The 12127-nt window shown below is 47.0% G+C and overlaps 1 protein-coding gene across 2 annotated transcripts in view; it reads left to right on the top strand.

Annotated features, from left to right (window-relative positions):
- B3GALT5 (beta-1,3-galactosyltransferase 5) overlaps window positions 1-10985 on the top strand; it is a 43985-nt gene extending 33000 nt beyond the window's left edge. For both annotated transcript variants that reach the window (XM_086341873.1, XM_086341779.1), the window contains exons 2-3: window positions 5684-5829; window positions 6732-10985. In XM_086341873.1, the coding sequence (XP_086197999.1) occupies window positions 6732-7667 (936 nt within the window). In that variant the 5' untranslated portion in view covers window positions 5684-5829 and the 3' untranslated portion in view covers window positions 7668-10985. The remainder of the gene's footprint in view (window positions 1-5683; window positions 5830-6731) is intronic.
- Window positions 10986-12127: the final 1142 nt, after the last annotated feature.

Here is a 12127-nt window from a genome sequence, read left to right as displayed (position 1 = left end):
GGTTGTGAGGTGATGGGAAAGGCAGAGGAAGAAACCATTTGTTGTGGGTCTGGATGTTCAAATTCCCTTCTCCCAAAGAGGAGGCCCCAGATGCCTTCTGAACACCTCTGGGCCCAGAATCTGGCCAGTGGCCTGGCGATGACCCACAGTGTCACAGGCAGCTGGTGTGCGTGGCCACAGTCCAAGGACACCTCTCAGGGGAAGGGAGGGGGGCCTCCACGGAGCTGGCACAGGGAGCCAGAGCAGATGGTTTTGAACATTTTTGAAATGGGAGAGGGGTTGAAATAGAGTTGATGGCTTATTTTGTTAAGTAGAAAAAATTTTTTAAATGGTCAGCCACCATCACCCTTCCCCCGCCCCCATAAAATTGAAAAATATATTTTACCCCCTGAAAGTGGTAAAAATGTGCAAAGCTCCCACTCCACACAACCTCAGCCCTGGTGCCCAGGCCCTTAAGGGAGGTCAGATAAAAACAAGTATTAAAACCTTCTTAGCGGGACTGGAAATGTGGGGGTGATGTCACCCAGTGCTTCAGATAGCCACAACTGCTATCTTTCCTCCTGTTTCCCTGGTGTCTCGGTGGTAAAGAATCTGCCTGCAATGCAGAAAAGTCGGGTTCGATCCCTGTGTCGGGAAGATCCCCTGGAGAAGGAAGTCACAACCCACTCTGGTATTCTTGGCTGCTGAATCCCATGGACAGAGGAGGCTGGCAGACTTCAGTCTGTGAGGTGGCGAAAGTTGGACATGACTGAGCACGCATGCATCTTCCCTCTCCTGGGATCATGGCCATCACGGTTTTGAAGCATGACCATCCCTCAGTTCGGGTGTGACAACCTGTCTACCAGTGGTGACAGGAGACCCTGAGCACCAGAGCTGGTCCAGCACCTTGAAAGGGAAAAAAAATTACATTCTTTTTGTCATGAACCTTTCATTGAAACAGCACTTCCTTCCATCATGAATATGGCACTGTGTTAGGTTCCTAGGGCTGCCGTAACAAAGTGCCGCACACTGAGGGCTCAGGACCCGAGGAGATAGGATGGTGTGGCTGTCGACAGATGCTTATCTTCTCATGGGGCTGGCGGCTGGAAATTTGCAGTCAGGTGTGGGCAGGGCTGAGGCTGTGGGGAGAGCCTGTCCCAGTCTGGCTGCTGGTAATCCTTGATGATCCCTGTCTGTAGACGTATCACCACCATTTCTGCCTTCATCTTCACTTGGTGTTCTTCCAGTGTGCCTATCTGTGTCCAAATGTCTTTTAAAGTTTTATTTATTTATTTATTTTATTTTTGGCTGTGCTGGGTCTTCCTGATCCAGGGGTCGAACCCACGTCTTCTGTGTCTCCTGCCATGCAGGCCTAGTCTTTATCACTGAGCCCTCAGTGAAGCCTGAGTATTATTTTGGTACACTTTAAAAAGTATTTTGATGCATTTATTTCAAAATAATTGATTTCCTTGGTTATCTTGTATCTTTTGTTTTATGAACTGTGTTGAAAGTTTCCATAATATAAAAATGTTTGAGAAGGGTTTGTGGCTCCCGCTGGCTTCAGGAAGAACTCAATTCCACAGAGAACCGTTAGGAGGCCCAGTTCTCTTCCTCTCACTGGCCCTCCAAGAGGTGGCCACTGTCCTCTGAACCCACCAGGCTGTGTTTTCTCTCTGGTGCTCCCAGACCCTCCAGGGCTGTGGCCTGTGATGGGAGCATCCAGCCAGGGGTGGAGCTCTGGGGCATCCCTGGACCACTCTTCCCACGCTCCTCCGGGCTGGGGTCATCCCTGGGTAGGGCACCCTCTGCTCGTTGTGACAGAATCCCCTTGCAAGGTGGACTTGAAAAGGAGGACTGAGGTGACAGTGTGGAGTGTCTCCATCCTGCTTCAGTTAGAAATCAGGAGGATGACATTTCCCTCTGCACTCATCTGGAGCTCTTGTGGTTGTACTCTTAGCAAAACTGGACATGGGCAGATGAACAGGAGAAAAAGAAACAATTTTACTTCCTATATACCGAAATCTCATAGAATTGGGACTTGAGAAGAGGTCAAAGCAGGCAGCCTTTAAACTTTTGAGACAAACAATAGACTCCTGGGATGTTGACAAGATAGAGAATCTCAGGTTTTGGGTGCTACTTCGTGAAGAATCTAGACAGCGTCTGGGCTGGAGTAGTAAATTAAAGAAGTAACAAGGTTTGTTTATATCCACTTTTCTGCCCCAGATTCTTCATTTCTGGAGATAAAGGTGTCTCTCTAGTTCCAGATTCAGAGAGGGCACCTTTCACATGAGAGATTTTTTGATTTTGGGGGGACAGTAAGGAGGGTCAGAGTGTCCCTTGCACTGGCTGCTTATTAAATAACTGTAATTCAAAGTAAACCATATGCCATTGAAACATATTTTGGAGTGACCTGCCGTAAGCTCCAAAAAGTCATGACAGAAGTAATTGCCACCAGATATCCAATGGTTTCCAACCATATTGAGAGGCAGGCATGGTTCTCCCCAGTTGGAGACATAGACACAAGTGGTTAGTATTTAAATACTTTGTCTCAAATAACACTCTCTTGTGATCTAGCCTGATGTGAACAAGATCTTTTGTTTCCAAATTCCTCCATCTTTCCATCCAAGCAGGGTGCCTGAGGTTAACAAAAGAGGACTTTTACGAATCTGCTCTGCAGCGTCTTAAACTGATCTAAAATGGAAAATGGAGTGCATACTGATTTGGCAATTATTGAAATATTGGAGCATCATCATAGCAACCACATACTTTGATTTGGAAGCCTGCCTTTCATGTCTGGCCAACTGGTATGTTACAGCAGCCTTCCAGGCCAGCAGCCGTCCAGGCTTCAGAGTTTGCAGAAAAAGTAAAGCCCAGACTTCCTGGGGTTGTGTTAATCCTGTTTTAAATTTTCTCTATATTGTGGTGTTTTGACATTAAAAAAGCATCATAATATACGAAAAATCTTTCTAGGGACTTCCCTGGCAGTCCAGTGGTTCAGACTCTGAGCTTCCATCCACATTAGGGAGGGCAATCTGCTTTATCCAGACTCCTGATTCAAATTTTCATATCATCCAAAAAACAGCATCACAGACACAACCAGCATGTCTGACCAGATTTTCAGGCACCTCCTGGCTCTGGCAAGCTGACACACAGTCATTGCCCTGCAAGAACTGTATTGCTCCCGTAGCTTCAGACGCTGACTCCTGGCCCTCCTCCGATGGGCCGAGGCTGGACTCTGGCTGGGCGCTGAGAGCTGTGGCCTAGCATGGGCTTGGGGCAGTTGTAGAGAGCTTCATTCACATGGCTTTATCCAAGTGATGCCCACTGGTGTTTTCAAAGGGGCCAGCCTAGAGTGGAATCACCGGGGACACACTAAAATGCAGATTCCTGGGTGCCAGACCTGCGTTATATGAGTCTGTGTGGGATGGAACCTTTTTTAAAAAACAATTTATTTTATTGAAATGAATATAGTTTTATATAGTTGATTTACAATGTTATGTTAATTTCCACTGTCCATTGAAGTGATTCAGCTTTATCTGTATATACATTCTCTTTTGTATTCTTTTCCGTTACAGTTTATCACAGGATATTGGATACAGTTCCCTGTGCCATGCAGTAGGTCCTCGTTGTTTATCCATTCTGTATATAATAGTTAGCATCTGCTAATCCCAAACTCCAGTCTGTCCTTCCCCTAACCCCTTTCCCTTTGGAACTCCGCGTCTGTCCTCTACATCCGTGAGTCTCTTGCTGTATCATAGATACGTTCACATGTGTCATATTTTACATTCCAGATATAAGTGACACTGGGTGATATTTGTCTTTTTCTTCCTGACTTACTTCACTTCACCTCTAGGTCCAGCGATATTGCTGTAAATGGCATTATTTCATTTTTTTTTTAAAGGAATGGAAGCTTTGATCTTGCATTTTTAACCAGCCTCTTGGGAGATTCTTATACCTGAGTTTGAGAGCCTCTGGGTTGTTCAGGCTGCATGTTGCTTGTTCTTTCTGCTTTCCCCACAATGCCCTTCTGCTCTCCAATGGCCTGGGGGATGGTGAGAGTCTTCTCAGATGTATGAGGATGGCGGGTCTGGAGCAGGTGTGCTGAAGGTGAAACCCAGCCCTCTGAACTGCTCACTGTCCTCTGTGAGTCCTGGGGCTGGGATTCCCAATCCCTGTTCTCACCTGTCACATCACACCTGCCCTTCAAGAATGAGCTTGAATACCACATCTTCCTTGTGGCCTATCCAGCAGGCTGGACAGTTCTCTTTCCTTCGAGGTCACAGGCCCCTTGGTTGTGTGCTTCAGCCCCAGGCACTGTCTCTGGCCTCAGAGTGGACCGTTGCTGTCTATTCCAGATCTTTCCCTTCAGCAGGCGGTCCTCCCACCAGCCCCCTTAAACTTAACTTTCTAGATCATCCCCTTGGCTTCCCAGCCCTCAGGCTGTGGACCTCTGATGCCTTTGTCTCCAGGCGCTGCAACCTCAGGAGGAGGGTTGGATTCTGGGTCCTGGTGACGCACCATATACTCAATCAGAGGTGCAGATGTAATTGGGGGTGCAAAGTAGAACGTTTGGAGAGCTTGCTTCTTGGTCTCTGCACTGTAGGCAGGAAGTTTCTTCCAACCGCACATGAAAACAAACAGCCCCAGCGAGCTTTGGCCAGTCGGATGGTCAGGCGTGGCGCTCTTCCTGCCCCCTGGATGCTGAGCATCCCTTCCTGGGGACTGAGATTCATATGGAGGGTCCCAGGAAAGGGCACAGGATGGGGGATGAGATCCGAGGGTTACTATTGAAACAACTGCTGAGGAAGAGCAGACTTATCCGAGAAAGGTAGCAGAATTGAAAAAGAGCATCTTTTGCCTGCATTGGCTTTTATGTTTCTTTCTAAAGCATACTGCAGGAGAAAATGCAATTTGGTTTCCCTTCCCCCTTCCCCCGCCGAAAGAGACTACACATCCTAGCCCTGCAAGTACAGTCTCACAAAAAAAGGGACAGACTTCTTAGCCTCTTACAGCATCAGCTCAGCATCATTCTCAAAGTCCATTTGCCTCCTGGGGTGATTTCTCTGAAGTTGGTGGGGGCTCCAGCTGATTACGAGCTCCACTGGGGGACCCAGGAGAACAAGAGCTGGATTAAGTTGACCTCCAGAGAGTCGGCTAGTTGTTCCATTTCTTTTATGGGGCATGTATTTGGAACAGATTTTTCCTTAATGAAATTTCAAAGTGCTCTTTTGCTGTCAAAATTACCGACCCTTCTTTGTTTCACACAGTGGGTTTCTTTTCTTGCCCTTTTGTCCTCTTATCCAGCATGATATTCTGAAAACACAGACATTGAGTTGAGAATTGATGTGTTTCCTCCCTATGTTAAGCCTTTAAACATCAGCCATGGACTCTACTATGTGACTGTAACTGACTTAGTTGTCTGCTGTGTCTCTTTAAAAAGTTCTGGAATGCTGTCCTAACCCACTAAGCTAAAAGGATTTTCAGATATTTGCATGCTCGTATTATTGTCAACAGAGCAACCATGTGGTGGGATGTGTCTTGATTGGACCATTTTACAGATGAGAAAAGTGAGGCTGGGGAATAATGTCCTACCGATGAGTAGTGCATCGGCACTATGGCAAATGCCTCAGCACAGCAAATAGTAAAGAGCTGCTGCTGAGGCATGAGCAATTTGAATAACACTGTTCTTGGTTTTTCCTTATAGGGCTTCCCAAGGCAGAGAATCATCACTTTCTGGCAAATAAACCAAGCCCAAGACCTAATTGTGCTGAATGTCATATGCTGACAGCTCTTGGAATCCACCCTTTGGCTTAGCTTTCAAACAAGAGGTTCATCTTACCCAGGAAAAGGGTGAGTTATTTGCTTTCTTAATGTTATAATGCTGACATGGATGATCCTGGATTTGTGGAGAATAAAAGAGATAGGTGAGCAAAAGAACATGCGTGCATGTAAAGTCGCTTTAGTCGTGTCTGACTCTGTGGGACCATATGGATTTTAGCCTGCCAGACTTCTCTGTCCATTGGATTCTCCAGGCAAGAATACTGGAATGGGTTGCCATGCCCTCTTCCAGGGGATCTTCCCCACCCAGGGATTGAACCTATGCCTCTTACATCTCCTGCATTGGCAGGTGAGTTCTTTATCACTAGTGCTACCTGGGAAGTCCAGTGAAAGAATAGGAGATTTAAAAAGTAACCTAAAAAAAAAAGAAAAGAAAAGAAAAGAAAAAAAAAAAGCCACTGCTTTGCACAGATGGAATTCCAAGGTAGTAGTACACATTGAAGACTGGTCTTGCTTCTTTCTGGGAGTGATGAAATGGTGCTTAAATCAGTCAAAGAAGAATGCCAGGGGTCTGTACATTTGGGTCTAGGACATATGCTTTCCAGCCTTGCAGGTTCTCTAGCTAGATGCCATTATGGAGTCAGAGAAGGGCAGAACTGGAAGGACAGACCTAGTGAGCTGTGTGGTTCCATGTCCTTCTAGATCAGGGATCCGAGACTCCCGCCCTGAAGGAGCCAGGACCACTGCCTGGTTCCTGTGGTCCCAATCTTCCACCAGGGAGTGAGAGACGGTGGCACTCATCTCTGCCTCCCTGTGGAATCTCATCACTCCACTTGTGTCTGCAACAAGACTCCAGAGTTTCTAAAACTTGAGCTATGAAGCATGGGTCTCGTCTCATCCCCCATCTCAGCCACCCAGGGCAAAGCTATACTCCTGCTTTTTGAGGTCTAACCATTTGATTGTTTTCCTTTCAGATGGCTTACATGAAGATGAGATGGGTATATATTTCCCTGATGGTCCTGGGAGTCTTTTGTCTGTATTATAACCTGGAGGATCTGAATCCTTTTAAAGGAGAACCAGTGATTTTCAAGAATGAACTTGGGGACTTCCTTCAGCTCCCAGATATAGATTGTGGGCAGGATCCCCCCTTTCTTATACTGCTGGTAGCTTCATCTCATGAGCAGTGGTTTGTCCGCTTGGTCATCCGGAGCACATGGGGAAAAGAAAAGATCATAAAGGGAAAGCGGATAAAAACATTCTTTCTCCTGGGAACTTCTCCCAGTAAACACATCTCAAGAGAAGTAGCCAAGGAGAGCCAGAAGTTTCGTGATATTATCCAAAAGGACTTCACAGATGATTATTTCAATCTGACCCTGAAGACCATGATGGGGATGCAGTGGATCTACAGCTTTTGTCCACAGACAACTTTTGTGATGAAAACAGACTCTGACATGTTCGTCAATATCTACTATCTTACTGAACTGCTCCTGAAGAAAAACAGAACAACTCGGTTTTTCACCGGCTTCCTAAAACTGAACGAGTATCCCATCAGGAAACGGTTCAATAAGTGGTTTGTCAGTAAGTACGAATATCCGTGGGACAAGTACCCACCCTTCTGCTCTGGCACTGGCTACGTTTTCTCTAGCGACGTGGCGGGTGAGGTGTACCATGTTGCCAATAGCGTGCCCTTCATTAAACTGGAAGATGTCTTTGTGGGGCTCTGCCTGAAAAGACTGAAGATCAGACTGGAGGAACTTCACTCTGAGCAGACTTTCTTCCCTGAAGGGTTACCGTTCACCACCTGCCGTTATAAGAAGATTGTGGCCTCCCATCATATCAAGCCACGAGACATCCTGAGGTACTGGCAGGCTCTGGAAGGTTCCCTGCCAGAAGAGTGTCCAGATAACTGAGGGGAGCCTAGAAGTGCCTGTGGACCACCTCGGTGATGGCTTTTGAAAGATCTTTGATGGTGTGGCTGAGACTCCCCAGGTCAGGGAGGGAGCAAGGAAGGAAGAGGCAGAACACAAGGTCCTGCAGCCTTCCCTGTCTAAACATAAATGCCACCACGGATGAAGCCCCATTTGGTACCCGAGCCATAATAGACACCATCTCTTGAGCACCTACCCTGAGGCACTAACTCATGTGCAGCTGCATCTTCTCATGTCAGGAGACAGCATCCACATGGAGTGGTGGGTGTCACCATTGCCACTTCACAAACAAGGAGACAGCAGCTTAGAGAGGGATGGGGACCTGTCTCAAGGATGACAGCCGGCAGACACCAGAGCGAGGGGGAGAGCCCAGTGTCGTCAGATCCCAGGCGGCAGCCCCCGTCTCAGTCCACCCTTGTGAGCTGCCTCCTGGGAGAGGATTGTGGCCATGGGGGCTTCAAGGGGGGCCTTGCTGCTGGCATCCGTCAGTCCCTTGTAAGAGTCCCCTCTTCCTCCTCAAGTCCCATTCTTGTGCTTTTTAGTGCAGAGACTTGGGTGAACCAATGCCCCCCGTCCCTCCGGTACTGAGTTCCCTGGGTTCACGATGAGTCTGGCTGGCCTGAGACCCTGTTAGCAGCTTGGCACTCAACTCACTACAAAGACATTGCTGCAGTGGCTGCAGCTCTACCCCCAGGAAACACCCAGTTCTGGATAGAATCCAGTCTTTAGAAACCAGATTCAGCTCAGAAATCACTGTGAAGCTTGGCCTGCTGTACACACCTGTTGGCCCTTCTGCTGAGTGGGGGATCCCTGAGAGAACAGCATTTCTTCCCTGGTGTCCATGGTGACCCTGTCTGTTGGCTCCATCTGTCCTTGGTCTGCACTTCAGGTCTCCAAGTGCACACTGGAGGGTGGTTGGATGCGTCATCCATGAAGGATGCTGGGAGCTTTTCTGGGAACTGGGAATGATTTAAGTCAAGACCCTCTCAAGCAGCCCCTGGGATGTGGAACGCTGAACTGAGTCTTGGTCCAAGGTGCGTCTCCCTGAGTGCGTGTCCTAAGCCCAATCCCAGCTCAGCGTCACTGCATTCCTCAGATGGCCAAGGAACAGATGCATTTTGTGATATGGACTTTAGTATGCATCTCATGGGGGTTTGGAAGAGCCTGTTCTGCAGGGTTGTGTGGAAACAAAACACTTTTTTTTTTTTTTTTTGGCAGAATCTGCCCATTCAGCCACTGTCACACTGACATACAAAGCCATCTTGCTCCCAATCTCCAGGAGGATCAGTTCTTACTTTCTACTTTATTGCACCGAACTTTAGCAGCACTCAGAGCCGAGGCCTCACATGACTGTGAAACTTACAAATGTTGAACGAAGCTTTGACCTGAACACAGGAAGAGGTGTCTGCTGCAGAATGGTCACAGCCGGGTTGATCTGCAAAATGGCATCTTATTTTGCACAGTGTTTTTCATTTCTGGATGGAGCTGCTTCTTGGCGGATATGTTTTCTTATCCCAGCTTCTCTGAATGTGCTGGGTCATGTTCAGAAAAGCTACCTTCTCAGGTGGGAAAATTAGGGACTGAGCTTGTTTTCTGAAGCCTGGATTTAGCAGGGCCAGTCCTCAGTCCCGTGGGACAGACTCCCTCTGATTTGGGGGATAACGGTGGGCTTTGGGCTTTGAGGGTGAAGGAGCCTTTGGCAATAGGGCTGCGTTTGTGCTTAGATGTCCACCTTGTCTGGTGTGCATGTCCATGTGGCCGCTGGGCTGGGATGGGAGGTTCATCTCACTCAGGATCTGGTCTCAGCACCTGCCCAAAGCCCTCTCCATAGGAGCACAAGCACACACTCAGCTCCACCCTCTGTGTGCTCTGAAACAGTTTTCTGCAAAACACATCCCTTGCCACCATCCCCAATTCTATTTCTTTATATAATGAAGACCTTTTATACTCTAAGGAAAAACATGTTTTGTGACTACAGAACTTGAAGGCACCTTTGAGCTTATTTGGTCTGGCATTTACATAGGATGAAAATAAAGCTCAAAGAGACCCAGAGGCTTGCCCAAGACCTCACAGCTTGTTTGTCATGGAGTGCAGGTTTCAGCCAGAGGTGTAGTCCGTGATGCTGTCTTGCTTGTATGTGAGAGTAAGAAACTGTGAAAGTGCAAATTAGGAGACAAGGTGAGGCCTCTGGGTGCTTCCAATAGCACCCAGAGTGAATTTCAGAATGGGACTGGAGAGGAGCCAGGCTGCTGTCTTCACTCACAGGTCCAGGGAGGAATGGTGCTCATGTGTGCTCAGGTGTGTATGCTCAGTTGCTAGGTCATGTCTGACTCTGTGATCCCAGTAACTGTAGCCCGCCAGACTCCTCTGTCCATGGATTTCTCCAGGCAAGAATACTGGAGTGGATTGCCATGCCTCCTCCAGGGGGTCTTCCCGATCCAGGGGTCTAACTCCCATCTCCTGTGTCTCCTGCATGGGCAGGTGGGTTCTTTACCACTGAGCCACATGGGACGTCCATGACACTGATGGCCAAGGCTAATTGCCAGACACCGAGATAAGGGCTTCACAAGTATTACTTCCTTAAATGCTCACAACTACTCCCCAGGAGGTGACTACCCACTTTCCTGCTTTTCAGTGCAGTTCAGTTCAGTCACTGTCGTGTCCAACTCTTTGCAACCCCACGGAATGCAGCAGGCCAGGCTTCCCTGTCCATCACCAACTCCTGGAGCTTGCTCAAATTCAGGTCTATCAAGTCAGTGATGCAATCCAACCTTCTTTACAGATGAGTAACCGAGCCATGAAATTAAAAGACACTTACTCCAAAAATAAACAAATGGGACCTAATTAACCTTAAAAGCTTCTGCACATCAAAGGAAACTATTAGCAAGGTGAAAAGACAGCCTTCAGAATGGGAGAAAATAATAGCAAATGAAGCAACCGACAAACAACTAATCTCAAAAATATACAAGCAACTCCTACAGCTCAACTCCAGAAAAATAAATGACCCAATCAAAAAATGGGCCAAAGAACTAAATAGACATTTCTCCAAAGAAGACATACAGATGGCTAACAAACACATGAAAAGATGCTCAACATCACTCATTATCAGAGAAATGCAAATCAAAACCACTATGAGGTACCATTTCACACCAGTCAGAATGGCTGCGATCCAAAAGTCTACAAATAATAAATGCTGGAGAGGGTGTGGAGAAAAGGGAACCCTCTTACACTGTTGGTGGGAATGCAACCTAGTACAGCCACTATGGAGAACAGTGTGGAGATTCCTTAAAAAACTGGAAATAGAACTGCCTTATGATCCAGCAATCCCACTGCTAGGCATACACACTGAGGAAACCAGAAGGGAAAGAGACACGTGTACCCCAATGTTCATCGCAGCACTGTTTATAATAGCCAGGACATGGAAGCAACCTAGATGTCCATCAGCAGATGAATGGATAAGAAAGCTGTGGTACATATACACAATGGAGTATTACTCAGCCATTAAAAAGAATACATTTGAATCAGTTCTAATGAGGTGGATGAAACTGGAGCCTATTATACAGAGTGAAGTAAGCCAGAAGGAAAAACATAAATACAGTATACTAACGCATATATATGGAATTTAGAAAGATGGTAACAATAACTCTGTATACGAGACAGCAAAAGAGACACTGATGTATAGAACAGTCTTATGGACTCTGTGGGAGAGGGAGAGGGTGGGAAGATTTGGGAGAATGGCATTGAAACATGTAAAATATCATGTAGGAAACGAGTTGCCAGTCCAGGTTCGATGCACGATGCTGGATGCTTGGGGCTGGTGCACTGGACGGCCCAGAGGGATGGTATGGGGAGGGAGGAGGGAGGAGGGTTCGGGATGGGGAACACATGTATACCTGTGGCGGATTCATTTTGATATTTGGCAAAACTAATACAATTATGTAAAGTTTAAAAATAAAATAAAATTAGAAAAAAAAAAAAAAGACACTTACTCCTTGGAAGGAAAGTTATGATCAACCTAGATAGCATATTCAAAAGCAGAGAAATTACTTTGCCAACAAAGGTTCGTCTAGTCAAGGCTACGGTTTTTCCTGTGGTCATGTATGGATGTGAGAGTTGGACTGTGAAGAAGGCTGAGTGCCGAAGAATTGATGCTTTTGAACTGTGGTGTTGGAGAAGACTCTTGAGAGTCCCTTGGACTACAAGGAGATCCAACCAGTCCATCCTAAAGGAGATCAGTCCTGGGTGTTCTTTGGAAGGACTGATGCTAAAGCTGAAACTCCAGTACTTTGGCCACCTCATGCAAAGAGTTGACTCATTGGAAAAGACTGTGATGCTGGGAGGGATTGGGGGTAGGAGGAAAAGGGGACGGCAGAGGATGAGATGGCTGGATGGTATCACCGACTCGATGGATGTGAGTCTGAGTGAAGTCCGGGAGTTGGTGA

The sequence above is a fragment of the Bos grunniens genome, chromosome 1, assembly GCF_055505025.1.
Source record: "Bos grunniens cultivar Pamir isolate PY7600 chromosome 1, Bosgru_T2T1.0, whole genome shotgun sequence".
Classification (NCBI taxonomy): Eukaryota; Metazoa; Chordata; class Mammalia; order Artiodactyla; family Bovidae; genus Bos; species Bos grunniens.
Note: the sequence above shows the minus strand (reverse complement) of the source record. Positions and strands in the feature narration are given on the sequence as shown.